The following is a 21,956-nucleotide window of genomic DNA, read 5'->3' on the forward strand; positions in this document are numbered from 1 at the left end:
CGCAAGATCATAGGTCAGATTTAAAACACGGGAACCAATAGAATTTCAATCGGGAATTTCTTTCAACCAATTAAATTTTTTGTCGCTGGTGTATTTAATGGAAACTATTTTTTTTAGGACTTCATAATTTTTTGACATTTATAACCTGCAATTACAATTGTTTTTTTAATTGCAGGTTGTTTTTTTAATTACGTAATATTAATAAAAGTATTTTTGGAGAATAAAACATGTCAAATAGTGAAAATAAAAAAAAAAAAAAATAACTGATATTTATAATAATGGTTGGAGCAGATAACACTGAAGTTGACAGACATTAAAAATTTTTTAGAATTTTGTAGCAATTAAATTATTAAAAAAAAATTTAATTAAAAAGTTTCACATGTGAAAATTAATAACAATTACAAGTGAAAATTTTTAGAAGAATTTTTTTATTGTAATTGATTTGTTATTAAATTTTTTTAAATTGACAGCTGACGACTAACTTTAGCATTGTTTGGATTTTTTATAATTGTTTTCTTGTGCAATTTTTTAAAAATAAAATTTAAAAATAGTGACAAATTAACTACAATTTAATATCTGTTATCATCACACTCATGATTTTCAAAGTGTTTAAAATTTTTTTAGTTTATTAATTAATTATCAATTATTGACAAGAATGAATTAATTAAACTACCTACATAATCATTGACAGATGTCAAATAAAATGAAAAAAAGACGGCCGCTAAAAAAAAAAACCCTTGCAACAAACTAGCGCACTGAAAATTGGAACTTTCGAAATTTACGATGATTCTCTAAAATAAAATACATGAAAATCTTGAAGTTAATCAAAGGTCGAAACTCGTAAAAACGAAGTTAGCCAACATTTCACAATTTTAGAATTTTTTTATTGAAAAAATTTCTATTAAACAATTAAAAAAAATTTTTCACATGTAAAAAACTTGAAAAACTACACGTGCAATTTTTTAGAAATTTCTTTTTAGTTGTCATTCAATTAATAAAAAAAATCAAAAATTTTTAGACGTCTGTTAACTTCAGTGTCATTGATACTTTTCGATCGTTACGAACACGAACTTCAATTTTTACATTTATGGTAAGGAATTTTATTAATAATTTACTGTGACTGATAATTGTTATTAGGAATTAGTGAACTGGAGTTGATAGCTCAAAGTGCGGCAACGACTTCGTCACACGATTGAACGTTTGTGTAGCGGTTGGTGAATCGCACACTTACAATTGAGTGACTGCGCAAGATTACAGGTCAGATTTTAAAAGCGGGAACTAATAGAGTTTGAATTTGGAGGTTTTTTTCAAACAATTAAATTTTTTATCACCAATGCGCTTACATGGGAACTACTTTCTGTGATACTGAAAAGATATTAAACATTTACTATTTTTACTACGTTTTTTGTTTAATTTATTAAGTTGTGAGGTATAAAAATATTTTTGAGAAATTATAGCTCAAAACATCAAAATTTAAAGGGTATAATTGCATTGGATACAATTTTTAAGGTATTTAGAATTTTTTATTGAATCAATTCAGTATTTCTTCTAAAACAATCGATGAAAATTTGTATTTTTTAAAAATGAAAAATACAATTATATAAAAAATAAATTTCGGAGCAATTTTAATTAATTTTCATTTAATAATTTAATTATTTTTTTCTGAAACAGTTAATCAAACGTTTTAATTTTTAATAAAGATATATTTATAAATTTAAATTATGTCAAAAATAAATTTTGAATGTTTTTAAAATATTTTCATTCAAGAAATTGATTATTTCTTCTGAAACAATTAATAAAATATTTTTATATTTAAACAATAATTATTTAACAATTATAAATAATGATAAAATAAAAATAGCGACTAAATTTATTACCTTTAAATGGTTATAATTTACAACAAAATAATTATTGACGTAAAAATATCGTCGGTAATTGTTTAAAAAATAAAATTAAACACTCGTATCACACGATCCGTGACCAATGGTTGTCGTTAAACATTACGTATTGAACATGCAGTACAATCGACAAATCGTTATCTCTTAAACAGCATACGTCCAAGTGTCCTACCGTGATTGAAATTGAGCCTTAAGCGGTGAGTGTAAAGTAAATTATGTATGGTATTTTTATTTAAATGAAATCTAAATACACTTAGTACACTCAAGCGTACTACCGACCGCGTACTGATATCTATAATACGCTTCTATCCAATCCATGGTGTTTTTTTTTTTTTTTTTTTTTTTTATATCATACATTTATACTTCCACAGCTATCCAGGCGTCTAGATAAAAGAGATTGTTACAATGGTAGTTGGTACGATATGATTGAATCTATAATATTATGTACCAGTTGTCTAGGTTGTTCCAAGTCGTCCGTAACGGGCATGAAATCGAACCTGGAAGTCTTATTTTTATATTTTTAAAATTTCTCCCGAGTCTATACATATATATACCCGCACGGGTAAAATAGTACGCATGGCTGACCATAGATATGCCACCGTCACTAATGTCATTTTAAATGTCCTTATACGCGCCTTCAGTCCTGTCGTAAATAAATACATTTTTTATTTTTATCCACTAAACTACATTCTTAAATTTACCAAGTAACTGATGCAGAATTGAGAAAAATTTTATTTTTACATTTTTATTAAAGTAGTTGTCATGGTACATTATTGTCAAAAAATTTGAGATTATACGGGCTGCAAAAGTACGAGCTTGTAACCAAGTAATCCATCATTTTTACGCAAGACTGTACCTGTGGAGACGCAACCCACACATCAGTTTCTATCCGACTCCGTAGATATATACTTTTTCATAAATTGTTGAACTTTAATCCGTTATTTATAAATAATTAGACGGTCAAAAAAAATTTTTTTAAACTCACAATAAATTAAAAGACTGTCAGTTTTTTGAAAGTTTCTAACCGTTAGTATTTTTTTTATAACTAAGAAATTGGTACAAAACTGCAGAGAGCATATGCAGTAGGGTGTTCCAAAATGTAACTTTGATGATGGACCTCTCAAAATTGAAATTTAAGGTTCCGCTTTTAATAGAAGTTGTGTTTGGGCATTTCCTGACATATTTTGAGCGTAAAGAATTTATTGGATATTCAGAGAATTTTCCGCTGAAATTTCAAAATTTGGCCGGAAGTATCCAAAAAAAGCTTCGTCAACGGAGACAAAATTTTCCTTATTTTCTTAATTATATTGATTAAGTTTTGATATTCAGTGTGTTTTTATGTGTATTCGTGAAATAAGCTTCATTGCTGTTTTCCGTTCGCTGAAAAATGAAACAAAATAGTTTTAACTCAATATCAAATAAAATAATTACTTTTTAATTTAAAAGTTTGTCAACATTAATTTTTTAATGCAATTACATTAACTGCTCGAATTAAAAACTAATTGAAATCATTATTTATGATAGAATCTATTTTAATAATATAAATATTACAATTTAAAATTTAAAATAATACCGATTTATCATAAGACTATATGTGAGCAATTTTATTTTGAATCTTCAGTAACTTTTTAAAATAATTGATAAAGGGATTTAAATTTTTGAGAAAAGTCAATTACATATAAAACTTATCGAAGCTTAAAATTATAAAATTTTTTTATAATTTTATCTATTATTGTCTCACGCATTAACGTCCTTAATTTGTGTGAGAAGCGTATTATTTTATTTCATAAAATAGTAGTAAGTAATAATATGCCTTTCAACAATTATCAAATTTTAAATTATAAATACCATGTCATATTTATAAGTACCCCTGGAATAAATAATGTTTCATAATCCAGGAGGAATTCGGTCAGGCCAGTTTTAGAATCAGAGGTGTCAAAATAACCTGGAATAAAATAAAAATTTGAATAATTAAATTTAATTACTGGCTGAAAGTAAAAAAAATGAGAGAGTTTATTAATTAAAATAAACACAAGTTAACACACTGCTTACTTACACTTTTCTCGACAAAAAACTTTGAAGAATTATCGACACGTGTTGGTAGTTGGTATCAAGTGTTTGTATGTATGAGTATAAATACATACGGTTGAACAAAAAAATATGTTATAAAACAGGGAAAGTAACTTGTCGGCGCACTGCTAAAATACACTGCTCGCATAAATATCAATCAGGATCTCAGGATTTATCATTAATCGAACACATTGTCGAATATTTAAAATCGCGTGCCCGCATAACGGAAGTCTAAATTAGCAGCCGTTAAGGCTCGATCTAAATTACCGGTTAACACCGTTTTAACCGTATCGTGTGCGCGTAACATACAAATACTCCACCCTCAGTGTAGTATCTTCTCGCTTATTCACGTGCGGTGTTAAACCACACACATAACACATAACAACGCAACTTTATTTTTGCTCGGAAACGCAACTCGAGTTTTATAGGCGCTCCGTTACCGTTTCAATTCACCCATACTTTATATTTTAATTCAATAATTAGTAAATTAATGTAATAAGTAAATAATAAAAAATTTTAATCAACATGCCGATACACAGAAAGAAAAAAAGTCTTGAGTCAAGCGTAAATTTTCTTAAATCAAGAAAATCTTAAGGAAGATTGAAAATTTCTTGAATGAAGTTAAAATTCTTGAACGAAGTCAAATTCTTTTAAGCCAAGAAAATTTCTTTTTGCTCCAAAATAACTTCGGTCTTCTTTATAATTTTCTTGGTTCAAGAAATTTTTTTTTCTGTGTAGAAAGATTTTTGAAGGTCGTACAAAGCCGTGTCATATTTACGTAATTGATTTTCTTATGCAAAATCGTATTACAGAAAGAGAAACAAGGATAACCTTTAAATGTTTTTTATTAATTTTTCTTTTTTTGTAAAATAAAATAAAAACTATAATTTCTCATAAGACTTAATATTTAACACTAAAATTTTAAAAGCTCAATATTTTTTTAACTTCCCGCCAAAAAAATTGAAAATTTTTTTTAATTGGGAAGTTTTTAGTCCGTCTGACCAAAATCGAGTTTTCATCAGATTTCGGCGTTTTAAGATCCTAGAAAGCTTACCTGACTATTCTCGCCGTGATGTCACCGTGTCTGCATCTATGTGTGTGTATGTATGTAAATATTTTATAACTATTGAACGGCTCATCTGATTCTATCAAAATAAGCGGAATTCACAAAGGATTCCACTGCCTTATAGATTTCTGATACCAGTTCAAAGAATTCGAGTCAACGAATTTTGAAAAATCTCAAAAATTAAATTTCCAAAAATTTATTTTTTTGAAATTTCTTCTGAAAGGCTGAACCGATCGATTCTAAAAACTAATCAGCTCTTAACTTAAAAAAACTACGTCGATCTTCACTAGTCCAGTCAAAATATGTTGATTCGTTCGTGGGATATCGTGGTTGATATAAATTGAAAAAAATTTTTTTTTCAGAATTTATATGAAATTTTTAGTCCGACCAGATCGCGCTTTAAGATTCTTTAAAGAACTCAAAAAATTGCGTTGAATGCCGTAAACCAAGAGAAAATCGGTTGATTCACAATTATAGTGAAATGTTAAGCGCTTAGGTATGTAATTAGCGGGAAGTTGCAGGGATGGTCTTTAGGGTCAACCATTTTCCTAATTTTTTTAGTTCTCTTAAGCTTTTAAAAAATTTAGTAAAAAATACACGGAAAAAAGTAAACTATAATAAATAACAGTTGATTTATAATAAGTAATGATCAACTGCTAAAAATTACCACTTCAAACAGTAAAATCATGATTTTACTATTCACATTGTAATATTTACAATTTAAACCTTACAATTTACTCTCTACATGGAAGAAAATACTATTTCAAACAGTAATATTCGTCATGTAAATGTCTAAAATGTTAAAGTATAATAATTGAAAATTCAGACTTTAATATTTATCATTTCGTACCTAAAAAATGACGTTATGATATGTAAAAAGTATAGAATAAAGTTAGTAAATTTCTAATACAAGCAACGTCAATATATTTACAAAGTAAAATGGTAAATTTTAAACGCAACGCTAAAAATCAAACTGTAATTATTGACTTGCTTAGACTGGTAAAATGTATATTTTAAAAGTATAATTTTTACTGTTTGAAATATTAAATTCTCCCAGAGTGAGACCCCCTTCTCTTTTATCTGAGTTCTCCTTCTCTTCATAATATGGACTATATATTAAAATGGCAATTTTTACTGTTTGAAACTGTAATTTTTAAAGATAAAAAAGTCGTTATTTACTATAGTGACAACTACTAATTACTTATTTTGGATATTAAATTATAAATTGTGGCTTTTATACTTTCTACATTAAGTTCTGTAATATTTACATTTTTGCCACCCCGATGTCCGCTTTACTGTTTGAAACTATAAAAACTAACCGGAATCCGAGTGAATATTACAGTTTACTTTTTTCCGTGTATAGTTCTCGCACCTAGAATGTTAAAAGTTAGGTATTTAACTTTAGTAAAATTCTCGGAAGTCTAGGGTTCGAATCCCAGACAGTTACTTTTACATATACTCTGATCGAAGGGTTTGTTAATATTTAATAAGCTTTATCAACTGTTAATAAATAATTTTTCAACATAAAATATTTTAATAAATATTCGTATAGCAGTTGATAAATCATTTGTTAAATAAGATTTATTAACAATTAACTCTTGCTATTGGTCTTAAGGATTAAAATTAATAATTAAAAATAAATTAAACTATTAAGTGAGTTTAAAAAATACCCGCCAAGTGGCTACCGTCCTCATAGTTGGAAAACAGATTTCAGAGGTCCAATGTTCTAATCCTAGACGAAGTAATTTTTTTTTTCTAAACAACTGATAAAAAAATTTTTTTATCGTTCAATGAGTCTTATTAATTGTTAATAAATGATTTATTAAGATTAACAATACTTAAAAATATTTAATGAAATTTAATAAACGAACAAACAAATGAATTGACTAACATTATAGTATATTGTGCAACTAGTGCGAAAAATTATCAATTGCCCACGAGAGCGAAGTTGAACGCACGAGCGAAGCGAGTGCGCTCATTCGCTCGAGTGGGCAATTGACAGCTTCGCACGAGTTGCACTTACTATTTTTTTTTACGAATGCGGGGATATGGGGTCCAGGGGCAAAGTTCCGGCGGGGGGTCAGGGGGGGGCACCCTCAAGAAAAACTGAAAAATTTGAAAAATTTCAAGCAAATTTATTTTTATCATTAAAAAAAAACACATTAACACAAATTGAAAACGATCAAGTACAAAGTTAACTAAATTATTTAAGTAGTTTTACTACCATTTAAATAAATTATTAAGTTTGAACAATTTGAGAACGTAATATTTAAATTCTTCGAGTTTGTTGATGAGGCCGTATTTAAAATGTCGAAATTTAAATCCTTGTTTTTTACTCCAACATCAATCGGTACTTCTCTTGCTGACTCATTACTAAAACCAATTTCTGGCTCTGGATCTTTTGAAGTAGACGGTCTAGAAGTGATAGTACTGGCGATTCGTTGACCAATTCTTTTTTTGTTGCCCACAGAATTCTCAATGTAGCCTTCCGCAACGGCACTCGATTTCCACCCTCCGTGTCTTTTGATAGTCAAAAGATCGGCACCAAAATCAGCTAACAACGTAGTCGAAGTTCTTCGAAAGGAATGTCCAGTATATGTTTCTGGATTTGCTAACTTCAAGAACTTAGCTACTTTTTGTGGCATGCTACCAAAGGTATTGATGCCGATGTTTTGTGTCGTACATTGACCATTCCGATAACCAATGAAAAATCTTTTCGTTGCTAATTTCGTAGGACGTAATTTGGCATATTTTTTGTAAATGGTGTAAAATTCGTTCGTTACTACAAATGATCGAGGCCTGCCAGTTTTAGTATCCGGTATCTGTACCAAGAGCATGTCGCCTTTATCTTCTATATGATCCACCAGTACGTCACATAATTCTTTCCGCCTACATGCACCTTGCACTCCAAAAATTAGAGCAACCTGTTAATAAAAAATTCCAATTAAAATTAATACATAGATTATAATTCAAATATTTAATTGATAATTTAAATAACCTTTGTAGCCAAGAATTCGTTATCTGGAGCTTCACGTAGGAATTGGTTTACTTGTTCAGCACTTAATGTTTGGGCTTTCTTACTCTTAAAACCTTTACCATTCTGCTTTAAAAAAGCGATTAGTCTTTAAAAGCGAGTAATCATGAATATTGAAGTTATGCTTGATGTCAACCATGCTTCGCAACATTGAATATTTCGCCCATAAAGTTGACGGCATAAGAGTCTCGGAAAGCTCACTAAAATAAGTCAAAAACACCTCTTCAGAGAAGCTTGTAATCCGTTGTGCTGCTCGCCACTGCATAAATTGTTTGTATGCCGATTCACACTTGAGCCGTGATGTTGCAGGAGTAAGATTGTTAATCACCTCATTTGCTCTTTTAAAAATTTCAGGAGGTAGCAATTCATCATTTGCTGTTGTTGTTGGTGTTGTTGTTTTAAAAATATCAGGCGATATAGATTCATCATTATACTCATTATCACTTTCATCAGTTTCCAGAATCCAGTCGGGATTATTACTCATCTTTCTTTATTTTACTTTTTTATTTAAATTTAATAAAACGCAAGTATAAATTATTTTTATGTAAATGCCAACCTCACTTCTTTGATATTGACACTTCGACTGTCTTTTTTTTTTGTTATTTATTTTAATTTTTAAGTTTTTCGTCAATTTGCGTGCGCCAATGGAAATTTGAGTGCGAGAAGTTTACTTGTCGCACTCAAACTGACATTAAATCTACTCAAAATTCGTGTGGTAATTGTGAGTGGGCAATTAGCATCTTTTCGAATCTAAAAGCAAGCGCGAAGATAGCACTTTCCCCGCATGAGTAATAAAAAATAAATTGTTTTATCAGTGTCCAAGAAATGAACCAGCGTAATTAGGCCTACCAAGTTTAAATTACCCGGTAAAGTAGTTTCTGGAGATTAAAAATATAAAGTCTTGATGTGTGAGTTTGAGCGGAAATAAAAAGTCAAAGAAATGTCGCCCAATTAACCGGTAAATTGGAGCGCCGAGGTCATATCACATTCGATTCCACTTATAATCAGATCCAGATAGAGATACAGATCCTGATTCTGATTTTACTGAGAAGCTTCCATCCGCGATATAACATACAACCTACAAAACATGACACGGTATCATTAAAACGAAAGATATTTTAATTTTAATAATAAACAATTTAACGATACTCTTGCCATTACTTCCGGATTAATGCGTGTCAGTGTTTACGATTTTATTATTGATATTTAACGAGCCAACTTTTATTATCAGGATTACTACGGTGACGATTATACAGATCCATAAATGTCAGTGATGGCGATGTCTCCATCCGAGGTAATCTAAAAGTTTAAAAATATTTTTTAATTACGGTATTTAAATACGCGCTTTTATTTTTTAGATATTTGATAGCAAGAAGGAGCTGGAAGGAGGAATGACAAGTTGGTAGTAGATGAATGAAACTAATAATTATTTCCTGTAGATAGTTGTTTATAATACTGGTCGAGGTTGCAGTAGTGTCCTGGGATGATTGAATGTTAATGACCTTAATGAACGCAACGAGTGGCCTGGAGTAAGATCGGAGCATTGACATTAAGATAAGTTTATATCTTTCCATCTCCATCCTTCAGCTCGCTTGGAGTTTCAGAGATCCGAGATGCGCTTTCTGTTATGTGTGTGTTCGACTTATTACTTATTTATGCATCCAGTGTAAGTAGAACCCGTTTGACGTTCCTCCATACGCTCTGCTGAGATAAAACGCCTTTTAATAAGCTAAGCTCAAATATAATTTGTTTATTTATTGTTGTATTATTTATATTTATCTCCGGGCTCTCAAACAAATAACATTTGATATAATATTGCTTTTATTTGGGCTTCGGTCATATTTTTGTTTGTTTTCAAGTTATTTATCGATTAGTGCTCTGATGGAAGAATTTATTAATTGTTGATAAGTTTATTTATTTAGGAACTCTTTTTTATTTTTTCACTTGTTAAAAATAGAACTTAATATTTTTTTACTATTGAAAAATATTTTTCTCTACCAAAAATAGTTAATAAGTGCAAATAAAAAGATAATTTCTTTGTCTAAACATCAAACTTTAGATTTCTGAAAATTTTTCAGTGAACTTAAATAATCAAATCTTACACAGAAAGAAAAATTTCTTGACTGGAGAACAAAATTTTTGGCTCAAGAAAATTTTCGGGTGCCTGAACGAAGACCGAAGTTGTGTTGGCTGAAGTAAAAATTTTTCTTGAAATTCTACACTGATAAAAAAAATTGACTTGACTCAAGAGCCAAACTCTTGAACCAAGAATCCCATTTTCAAGAAAATGATTTTCTTGAGTCAAGAGAATAAATTAGTGAAACAAGAAATATCCATGTGACATAGGAAAAATTCATTTATGACATGAAAAAAAAATTTTTTTTCAATTGAAAAAAAATAGAAATCGAAAAAACACCATTCTGAAATTTTCAGAATATTTGTAGAAAATGTCAAAGTTTCATATGAAAGAAAGAAAAAAGAAATTAAAGATGTTTATCATTGATAAATTCGGAGTTTTCTTTGGAGAATCTAAAAAATAACGATGAAGATAGGTTTGAATAATTTTTTTCTATTCTTTCCCAAAAAGACAATTTTATAAAAAAAATTTTGAAAAAAAAATGTCCTGATAAGTCAATTTTTGAAAAAGTTATAGCAATTTAAGCCACACCGTCGATAATCTGCTGGATTTTTAATTTTTTCGAAATGTGAAGCAAAATTTGAAAAAAAATTTCCTCGAATTTTTTTATTACAAACCGACTGTATAATACTGTTTTACTTTTAAATTATCTGATGTTATGTAAAAATTATTTAATTTATGATAATTAATTAATTTTACATTTGAAGTGATTAACAATATTTGGTCCTAGTGTGTTAGGATAATAGACCGGGAACTTCCGAGTTTTAATTTATTGAGAATGATAGGTTTCATTGAATAAATAGTTCGTTAGGTAAATTTAATAAGTATATTATTTAAACTAAAAATTGGTTAAATTATAAATTCATTACAAATAATACAAAAAGGTGAAATCTAATATTTTCTTTCATACAATGCGGTTTCAAAATGTTAAAATTTACAAATTAATAATTTTAAATTTTACCTGGTACAATTGGTGAATCTTGTTCTTTTACTTTTCGTTAATTTAATTCACTTCACAACTTTACTTTATTTTACAATTGGTTGTATATAAAAAAAAAAAAAACAGAATTAGTCGTAATCTATTGATGATGTTAACACTAGATAGGTCAAAACACGAAGAGAGCGAACACCCAGCAGCTTCCCGGGTCCGAGATTTTTACGGGCCCTCCGTTGTCCATTGGAGGGAGAATTGAATACTCTCTCTTCGGATGTGTCGGAAAAATGCTGCGGTGGCGGTTTCCCCGTATTTTGATGTACAAGTATAGATCACAAGTTATCTATTATACTTGTATGCTTTTACCTACTACACATTGTACAACGATACTCTTACTGGTACACTTATGTTAATGTATAGGCGCATCTATACACACACAAATGCACACGGAGATCTTAATGTTACTTGTTGTTTAACATATGAAAATTTTTGAATATTAACATTTCTTAAATTAATTTAATATTTAAACAATTTCTTCGAACGATTTTATCAATAATCGGATGATTTCTTTTTGTGATCGATAAAAATTTTAATAAACAATTAGTCAATTCTTTTTAATAATTAATTTGTAATTTTTAATTTATTTGCTTTTAGTTTTTAACATTTACTAATTGTTCAATTTGAAATTCTTATTTATTATTTTTACCTTAAATTATTTATTATTCTCAAGACATTATCTAACTAAATTTATTGTAAAAGATTGTTTAAGAAATTTTGTTTATTATCATAAAATTATTATTTCTTTTGACTCATACTATATTATCTTCTATGTCTAATAATTGGACAGTAATGAGAGTATAATGATAAAAATTTCCCAGTCTGAGTTCGAGTGCCGCAATGTATTTAAGAAATACCTTTGAACTCTCTGGATATTTTTTTCTAATGTTTAAACTCCATTTATTTGTTTGTTCCAGTTTTGTAATCTTAAATGCATTGAGGTCTCAGACTGAGCATCTAAATAAGGGACATGAACTCTAGTTATTTTCTTATCTGGTCTACGAACAACGAAAAATTATGACGGTCTTCAATATTATATAGAAAAGATAAACGTTATAAAAAAAAAAATGTTTTACATAACACTGAAATTGCTCGAATGAGAAAATTGTTATATAAATTTGTAATTATTAAATTAAATTACATAAATTTTAGTGAAAATCAATTTTTTCTATGTCACACGGATAGTTCTATCATGTTAATAGAGAAAAAATTCCCATGTTAACATTAGAAAAATTTCTATGTCATCGGAATTTTTTCTATGCAAAAATAGGAAAAATCCCTATGTTTTTTTCGGTATCAGGCTTATTGATCCCTGGACAAAATATCCCCAAAAAAAATATCCCCAGACAAAATATCCCCGACGAGTTATCCTTCGGATTGGTTATAATTTTCGAAAGTTAAAAAAAAACAAATTCAAGGGCACAGCATGGTTAAAAGCGTATATGTTTGTCTAATATCGAATAAACACACACAAAAACCATGTTATAAAAGGGCGCAACACGATTACAATATGGTTTTATTAATAAATTCTGTCTGTTTGGTATCAATTGTCGGGAATATTTTGTCACGGGGATATTTTCTCCAGGGATATTTTGTCGGGGATATTTTGTCCAGGGATCAATTATCATGGAACCAATTCTGACTTTGAAAGTCTAAAGGATAATAAACAGCTGGTGCTGTCAACATTTTTATCTTTTGGTATTTTATTTCATTTATTTTGGTGCTAAAAGTTCTTGTGAATTCTGTGTAGGCTAATTGACGTCGCACGAGCTGGCAGACTTTAAGTAACCAAGGTACTTGTTGCTGGTTATTATTGTTGTTATTATTATTAAATTAGTAGTAGTTGTAGTAGGTTTAAAAATGAGTTATAAAGTCAGCTTTAGACTCTAGACTGACTTTGGCTGGAATAATATGAGACCAAGAAGAATAAGAGCAAGAAGAAGAAGAAGAAGAAGAAGAAGAAGAAGAAGAAGAAGAAGAAGAAGAAGAAGAAGAAGAGGGCACTCGAGATAAAGAATAAGAAGTAGCGCCTCGAGCTCTGCAAAGTTAAAAGTTAAGACTCTGCTCAAGACTCGTCCATATTCCATCCGAGCAACAACTAAACCGGCCAACCGATGCCTGATCTTTTGAGCACCGAGAGATCGCAATTACGCAAATTGCTGCTCTGTTCTCGCCTCCTCGGGCGCTCCAAACCCCCTCGAGATGAAAAATATCCAGGCAAGGATAACCCTGTGTATAAAAATAACTTTTTTAAATCATTTATGATATTTTTTACCTATTTGTTAACTTGGTAATTATCATTATTTTTATAAAAGTTTTTACAGGATTTTACGCGCTTGGAATTTTCAAATATTAATTTTTTCTTTAATTCCATTTTTATATTGTAGGGTAAAAGAACCAACTATTGACCAGACAGCATAACGATTTGATAAAAAAAAAAAAAAAAGGCCATTCGGCAGCCGAAATGGAAGTAGATTTCATATTTAAATATAAATAAATAGATACGAATTACATAATAAGATAAATGCTAAGGTATTCAACTGGAATTTTTTTACTTGGTTCAAATGGATCGTTTTTCTGTGAACGTTGGATAATTACTCAACAATTTTAATGCAAAATTTTAAAGATAAAGTATGCTAATAATAAATCAGTAAAAGTAAAAAAAAAAAAAAATATACAAAAAAAGTTCCGTCATGAGGACCAATGCAAATCTACTAAAAATTTCATAATCGGCATAGCGAAATAGGACATAATTTTAAGACTACACATATGATATGGTACTTAAATTGAAGCTTATTTAAAAAGCTTTCAGATGCAATTTACAGAGCTTCAATAAGTTATCCCATTCGAAAGTTATTCCAAAAATGAAAGTGATAAAACGTGAATTTTTACGATTTTGAAAATTTCAAAATCCTGTCGTTTCCAAACTATTCAACCGCTTAAGCTCATCTTCGAACATGACCTTGGTATTGATCGATAAATGAATTATATTAAGTTTAGAAAGGATCGGTTAGAAATGTTAAATCTGACTACTACTTTATTAGGTTCATCAATTTTCATATCAATCAATTAAAAGCTCTCTTTAGAAAAAAATAATTCAGAAATCTTTTCTTTTAAGCTTTCTAAGTGCGTAGAGCCCCTCGAGGGAACATTAAAATTTCAAGAACTATAAAAAAGTGAGATCACCTTGTGATTTCCTTTGTCAAAAATTCACCTTGGAATTTTATAGCACCTCAATTAATTTTAATCGTTTACTTACACTTATCATAAGCAAATATTTTTATCAGCGTGTATAAGACCGCGCAATTTAATGATTCCTCCAGTTATTACTCAACTCTAGTTCCTGAAACAAAACATTAACAATCAGTTTTAAAATAATTTATTAAAATGATAAGAAAAATAATAAAGTTAATAATTCTGATTACATTAATTATTTTTTCAGTAATAATTAGGAGAATCAAGCATCCAAACACAGCAACTGATAGACAATTGGTTAGATTCAGTTAAACGATCCAGGTAAATTTATAAAGATCAATACTAATAAATGGAGAGCCAGTTGTTTTGTTTGGTTATACTGCGAAAACTACTAGACCGATCGGAATAATACTTATACCATAAGATGCAGCGTGTTTCGGAGAAAGATTTAGTATTAGGATGTGTCAAAATGTAACTTTCGTGATGGACCTCTTAAAATTGGAATTTTGAGTTCCGCTTTTGACAGGAGTTGGGTTGGTCATTTCCTGACATATTTTGAGCGTAAAAGGATTTATTTAATTTCCAGAGAATTTTTTAACAAGAGTTTTGTTTAGGCATTTTTGCTGGAATTTCAAAATTTCAAAATTTGGTCGAACAAAACTCCTGTTAAAAAATTCTCTAAAAATTAAATAAATCCTTAACGCTTAAAATATGTCAGGAAATGACCAACCCAACTCCCGTCAAAAGCGGTACTTAAAATTATAATTTTAAGAGATCCATCACGAAAGTTACATTTAGACACACCCTATTTTAGTACACAGAAAAAAAAATTTCTTGAACCAAGAAAATTTTACACGGAAAAAAGTAAACTGTAATAAATAACAGTCGATTTATAATAAGTAATGATCAACTGCTAAAAATTACCACTTCAAACAGTAAAATCATGATTTTACTATTCACATTGTAATAATTACAATTTAAACCTTACAATTTACTCTTTACATAGAAGAAAATACTATTTCAAACAGTAATATCCGCCATGTAAATGTCTAAAATGTTAAAGTATAATAATTAAGAATTCAGACTTTAATATTTATCATTTCGTACCTAAAAAATGATGTTATGATATGTAAAAAGTATAGAATAAAGTTAGTAAATTTCTAATACAAGTAACGTCGATATTTACAAAGTAAAATGGTAAATTTTAAACGCAACGCTAAAAATCAAACTGTAATTATTGACTTGCTTAGACTGGTAAAATGTATATTTTAAAAGTATAATTTTTACTGTTTGAAATATTAAATTCTCCCAGAGTGAGACCCCCTTCTCTTTTATCTGAGTTCTCCTTCTCTTCATAATATGGACTATATATTGAAATGGCAATTTTTACTGTTTGAAACTGTAATTTTTAAAGATAAAAAAGTCGTTATTTACTATAGTGACAACTACTAATTACTTATTTTGGATATTAAATTATAAATTGTGGCTTTTATACTTTCTACATTAAGTTCTGTAATATTTACATTTTTGCCACCCCGATGTCCGCTTTACTGTTTGAAACTATAAAAACTAACCGGAATCCGAGTGAATATTACAGTTTACTTTTTTCCGTGTAAGGAAGACCGAAGTTATTTTGGAGCAAGAAGAAATTTTCTTGGCTTAAAAAAATTTAACTTCGTTCAAGAATTTTAACTTCATTCAAGAAATTTTCAATCTTCCTTAAGATTTTCTTTATTTAAGAAAATTTACGCTTGACTCAAGACTTTCTTTCTGTGTATATGATATGTTGACGATTACTTATCCGGAACCTATATTTTTTTGACTTAGAAATAATTAATTTTTATTGTAGCTAAATTTATTCGATTCGATTGTCATTTTTTTAAAATAAATTTTTTAATTCTATTGATTGTGTTCATATAATAGGCAGATTTTTTAAATTATAAGGCATGCAATTTCTTTGACTGAAACTTTCAATGCTCATTACAAATTTTATTTTTTTTTTTCATATCAATTATTACTTATTTTTGTAAGAAATCCACGAGAATTTTATTGTGCGTTTACATTGAAAATTAGCTAGAATAATTACGTGGATAAAAAGTACATGCCAATTCGATAGAATTTGGAATCTGTGCAAGTCAAAACAATACTCTAATTAAATTTCAAGTCTATATTTAAAAATGCAATTCTATAAAGCGCCCAGCGGAGCGGGCGAGTAACAGCTAGTAATTATAATAAATGAATAAAAGGTGCAGAGTAAGAGTAAAAAAGTGAAATGTCAATTGCAGCAAAAAATCGGGTGCGAAAAAAAATGAGTAATCTCGGCGGGGTGTGAGGAGATACAGTATAAAACCTCGGATGGAGGATGGAGTGAAGGATGTGGTGCAGCAGCAGCAGCAGGATCAGCAGCAGCAACTGGTAGTATAGGCGAGCACGCCCAAGAAAAGAGATCGAGAGTAGGAGGCAAGTGGATAGGAATGTACACCAGGTACGGGTCTCTACTCGTACGAAGGAGGAGCTGTCGGCGGTGAAAAATCACCCCGCTACTACTACCGCGGTCAGAGCATCTGCTCTACATACCTGGGCTCTCAACCAGCACCTTCTTCCACCGCATTCAACAAGTTCATGAATTCTCTGTTTGCTTCTTTGCTCAAACTTCCTTCCTAAAAAGCTGGGACGCTTTTTTCAATTAGGACTATTGACTGACAAATTCAATCATTGGTACAAACTTCATTTTTATTTCAACTCTTAATCTTTTCTAAAAAAAACAAAATGTAAAATTAAATTAAATAAAAATACAATTGCTTTTAAAAACTTTGATTTGAAGATTTTTTCTTTGACAGAAAATTTTTCATCTTTTACTGGAAAAAATTTTGATTAAAAAATTTTATGAATTAATAAATAAATTACTTGATAAATGCCAAAAGAGCATATTACAGTAGTTAAATAGAGTTTTGTGCCAAAAAAGCGTATTAAAAAAATTTGTTTTTGCCATTCTACTCAAAAAGTTTTGGGTAAAAAGTTTTTTGAACTACTTAAACCTAAAAAGAGTATTTCAAGATATGCAAGAAAAAAAAATTGTTTTTTAAAGCCAAAAGGGCGAAGAAAAAAAATTTATGTTTTATTATTAGGTCCAAAATTTTTTCTCAAAAACATTTGTCTTAAAAAAAAAATTGTGGGGAATTTAATTTTCGACGAGAAATGTATCTTATAATTTTTTTTATACGACCAATATTCTCACTGTGATTTCTCAATTAAGTTTCATAATAAATTATTCAAATTTGTGCTAATTATGAAAATCTTAGTTTTTAAATTGCGACATTTTTATTGGTCTTAACAAAATATTATAAAAGACATTTTTTATACAAAATTTAATTTTGACCATCTTTTAGTAAAAAAAAATTTTTTTACACTACCAATATTTCCGCTGTAATATCCTGGTCATATTTAATGCATAAAGTTAACAAAAAGCTTGAAAAATAAAAAGCTAAATCAAAATAATACTCTGACAATCAACTTTAGAGAGAAGGCACCCAATGGATTAATAAGACATTTAGATCAACTTACATTTTCTATGCCCTTTTGGCTTTAAATCACAGAATTTTGAAGTTCCTGAAACTTTAAAAGGACATATAATTTCCTTTTGGAATTTTTTAGAATTTCCTTTTGGTATACAAAAATTTTTTTTTCAATTCTAAACTCAGAATATGTTTACAAAGCGATTAAAAAAAAATTGTCTTCACCCTTTTGGCATTTATCACTTGAAATAGTTAAATAAAGTAGACTAATTAAAAAAAAAAAATTAAGGAAGAAAATGAAAGAAAAGGTAATTTACAAAAGGATCGAGTTTAAATAACGTTGAGAACCTCGAGAAATCAGAGTGTGGTGAAGCGAAGCAAGATATATACGTGCGGCTGGGCTACCGGTCGGTCGGGTCGGGTCGCTGTTCTCCTGTGTTCAGTGTTTCATTCCTCCCTTTATTCGTTATACGTATTTCGTATCGGTGTTGTTCTTGTTTTGTTGTTTATCTGTCTCGCTTCTCATCTCACTCTTCTCTCGGTGCTCTTACTCCGATCTCAGCTGGGCTGAAACTCGCCACCAGGCATTTGCCGCACTCTCACCTCTCACCCCTCATCTTGATCCTCAAAAAAAATAAAAAAAAAAAAAAAAACGCTAAATAATAAATAAAAATTATCCTCTCAGGCCTTTTGCCCTCTGATGCCTCATATGCATACTCAATTATTGTTTTATTGCTCTTATAAAACTCTAATCTCATCCCCTAACATTTCTTCTCATCTATTCCGTCAGCTTATTTTCTATTGCATTGTTCCCTCTTATTCTTCTTCTTCTTTTTTATTTTAATAGAATAAAATTTTCGGTAATTTGTTCCAGAATAAAAAATTTGTCTTCATTAAAAAATAAAAACATTAAACTAAAAAAAAAAAAAAAAAAAAAAAAAAATTATTTACTTAAAAAAAAAAAATACCCAGATAAAAATTATCTTCATGATCTTGCGCACTGGATACATATTTCCAAATAATCAATACCCCTGCAAGCTTTTAGTCATGACTAAACATTAAACGTAGCAAGTACCGCGTCTGAAAAGTGAGGATAAATTACCATGTAAAAAGTATTTTTTAAATAAAAAAAAAAAATAATTGCAAAATCAAAAATCAATAAGAAAAAATAATCTTATCATGGATGGACGAATGTCATTGGGAATAAATGCCAGTATAATAATTATCCTTATAATATTCGCAGTAATACTTGTTCTTCCTTTCCGACTATTGCTTGACACTAATTACGAGGATACGCATGCCAATACTTTGTCCAATGACAACAATAAAAACAACATTGATGGAGTCGATGAAGAAGAAATGAAGATTCAAGAGGAGAAGATTGACTTCGCTAAACTGAAGCTGTGTCCGTACAAATACCAAATGATTATTGAGAGTACCTTTGTGAATTACTACGACAAAAATTGCACGTACAAATTAGACAGTATTGAGAATAGAAGTAAGATAATTACTAATGATAATGACAATGAAACTGAAGAGACTGCCAAAAGCGGTACAAATTTGTCCAGTCCGAGTTTCCGAATTATTCGTCCGAAATCAGTACCTGTCACGGATTACATCCTTATTATGATGCTGGTGTTTTCCGTAATCGGTGCCTTTGTAGAATATTTACGGATACGTTTCATAAATACTCAGGTACGATCTTTTATAAATTATCAATTATTAATTTTGTTTATTTTTATTTTTCTCCAGGATATCTTGCCATTAACAAAATTTTTTATTCAAGTCCTTTTAAGTTTGTCAACTCTTCCGGTTTTATATTTAGATGACGCATTTACTCTAGTGAAGATTCAGGATTATCGAGTTTTAATTAAAGATTTTATTGGAGACGATAAAAAAGTTGACATTTAACATTTTATTTTTATACTTTGGTTAAAAATAAACTAATTTTTATAAAAACGTCCATTTACTTTCGTGTTAAGATTTTTTTTTAATGGTTTAGAGTCTGTTGACTGAGAACTCAAGGGGTTATACCGAGTTAAAATATTCTAAAAATCAATTTTTTTTTGCATTTTCAGAATGTACTTATATTGCATCCCTTAAGCGCGATCGCGCAAAAGCATCGCTCTACTGCACAGAAAAAAAAAATTTCTTGAACCAAGAAAATTATAAGGAAGACCGAAGTTATTTTGAAGCAAGAAGAAATGTTCTTGGCTTGAAAAAATTTAACTTCCTTCAAGAAGTTTTCAATCTTCCTTAAGATTTTCATGATTCAAGAAAATTTACGCTTGACTCAAGACTTTCTTTCTTTCTGTGTGGGACCTAAAAATCAAGTTTTCTATCTCGTCAAGAGAAATTCTATTTTTAATCCATAATCCTCGTACAAATGTTAAAAAAAATACACTAGTGGCAAGAAGAATGATTACTGAACTAATTAAAAACACCGCTCAGTAAATTAATTATTAATTTTAATGAAAAGAACCCGTTTTTTGAAACTTATAGTGGAAATCTGTCAGAATATGGTGGTATGGTCAAGATAACTAAAAATATATACAATTTTAGGACTCATTTTCTTTCCAATCCTGTCAATAAACTTTAATGAAGAACTCTATTCAATATCAAAGCTTGATATTATCTCGTTATTTGTAATTAAAACATTTTAATTGGCATTCACACCGAATTTTCCTTTCTAGTTCGGCCATACGTTTATTTTTTTTAGTAAACACAGTTCTCACAGTGACTCTGCGACCGAGACAACGTATGTATGCGTATCGACTTGTAAGTAGTAGATATAACGGAACACTTGAGGGCGTTTCATTCGCATCATAAATAATTACTGTACGCGAGGAATTAAAAATAAAGAAACGAATATTTAATTTTATGTAAAATATGAGCGCTTAAGGCATTCATATTTGGATTTTCCAAACTTTTTGAGTATATTCTCTGAAAATTTTTAATTGAAAAAATTTATAAAAAAACGCGTTTTATTAGCTTGCAACTAAGTACAATCCCTTTAATTTTTTTTTTTTTAATGGGAAGATATCACTGTTTTTTTTATTTTTGTAAAATAAAATCATACTTGTTTCTCTATTTCGAAGCAAGGGCAGTATGTTAATCGTCATTCCTGAAAATTCAGGATCCAACATCAAGTGTTGAAAGTACATTGATACCTAGGAGACAGTCAATAGTAGATTTGATGTTGCCTAGAAAGTGTATTAGCCGCGAGCAGTTATTAAGAACACAAATGTCATTGGATGTACCAATGGGATGTCAGCGTTCGGCAGTACGAGTGTCTGGTAATAAAAAAAGATTTATATTAATTTATTTATTTAATTATTTAATTATTAAAATATTTTTCTACTTACAATGAATAAATTTATACTTGCATTTCTTCTCATTAATTAAGAGGTTTATTAAAATCCAATAAAAGTGTGGAGACAAAGATACCAAAAAAAAACATTAAAAGTTGCGTTCCAGGGACGAGTACACCGCCGTTAATTCGACGGTCATCGTTTCCAGCGTTCGTCACCAAAGAACATGGATTAATAGGTGACTCGACGCCACCCAGGTCACCCCGTCGCCCGTCGACCTCCGTTAATGACACAGAAGGTTTTACGAGTCATCACCGATCGAGACTCATCAGACGTCATTGATCCAATCCTCTTTTAATTGATAATTGATAACTATCATTGTTGTTAAAATTACCAAAACCTCCTCCCATTGTGATCTCTTCTATGTGATATTTAAATTCAGAGCTTGTATATCAAATCAAAGTCTTCGAAGTAAATAAAGTAAATAAACTGTTTAAATTTTCTACAATCTATTGCACACCTTAAATATTTTGCAACGAGCTTCTTATTGAAGATTATTCTAATCAAATGATTACTTAATGTTCAAGTATTGTATCCAGTATTTTATCTGTGGATTAAATAAATAATAATGTTATTTAATTTTACTTGGTTTTCATTTTGCAACCAAAAATAATTGAGGAGTTTATTTTTAATATTTATGAAAATTTGTAAAGTATAGTTTTGAAGATTTTAATGATAT

The 21,956-nt window shown here is 29.4% G+C and overlaps 2 protein-coding genes across 4 annotated transcripts; one reads left to right on the forward strand and one right to left on the reverse strand.

The window, feature by feature from the left end:
- Positions 1–210: 210 nt before the first annotated feature.
- Positions 211–21,715, forward strand: LOC141533708 (uncharacterized). Of its 3 annotated transcripts, none has more exons than XM_074252733.1 (6): positions 213–1,090; positions 9,300–9,362; positions 9,427–9,466; positions 19,150–19,601; positions 21,043–21,202; positions 21,373–21,539. In XM_074252733.1, the coding sequence occupies exons 2-6, from the start codon at positions 9,333–9,335 to the stop codon at positions 21,402–21,404; spliced, it is 714 nt and encodes a 237-aa protein (XP_074108834.1). In that variant the 5' UTR covers positions 213–1,090; positions 9,300–9,332; the 3' UTR covers positions 21,405–21,539. The 3 variants fall into 3 exon arrangements, 2 of the variants coding, with proteins under 2 accessions (XP_074108834.1, XP_074108833.1); XM_074252732.1 differs by having other exon boundaries at positions 221–1,090; positions 21,384–21,715; XR_012480331.1 differs by lacking the exons at positions 9,300–9,362; positions 9,427–9,466; positions 19,150–19,601; positions 21,043–21,202; positions 21,373–21,539 and adding exons at positions 14,639–14,712; positions 16,677–17,202 and having other exon boundaries at positions 211–1,090.
- LOC141533835 (uncharacterized) lies at positions 7,142–8,181 on the reverse strand. Its single transcript, XM_074252918.1, has 2 exons — positions 8,033–8,181; positions 7,142–7,958 (listed from the first exon to the last, which is right to left on the reverse strand). Exon 2 carries the CDS (start codon positions 7,869–7,871, stop codon positions 7,242–7,244), a length of 630 nt encoding a protein of 209 aa, XP_074109019.1. The 5' UTR covers positions 7,872–7,958; positions 8,033–8,181; the 3' UTR covers positions 7,142–7,241.
- Positions 21,716–21,956: the final 241 nt, after the last annotated feature.

This window comes from Cotesia typhae, unplaced genomic scaffold (genome assembly GCF_013202065.1).
Source record: "Cotesia typhae breed Kobodo isofemale line unplaced genomic scaffold, CoteBio_Ctyphae scaffold_121, whole genome shotgun sequence".
In the NCBI taxonomy this organism is placed as follows: Eukaryota; Metazoa; Arthropoda; class Insecta; order Hymenoptera; family Braconidae; genus Cotesia; species Cotesia typhae.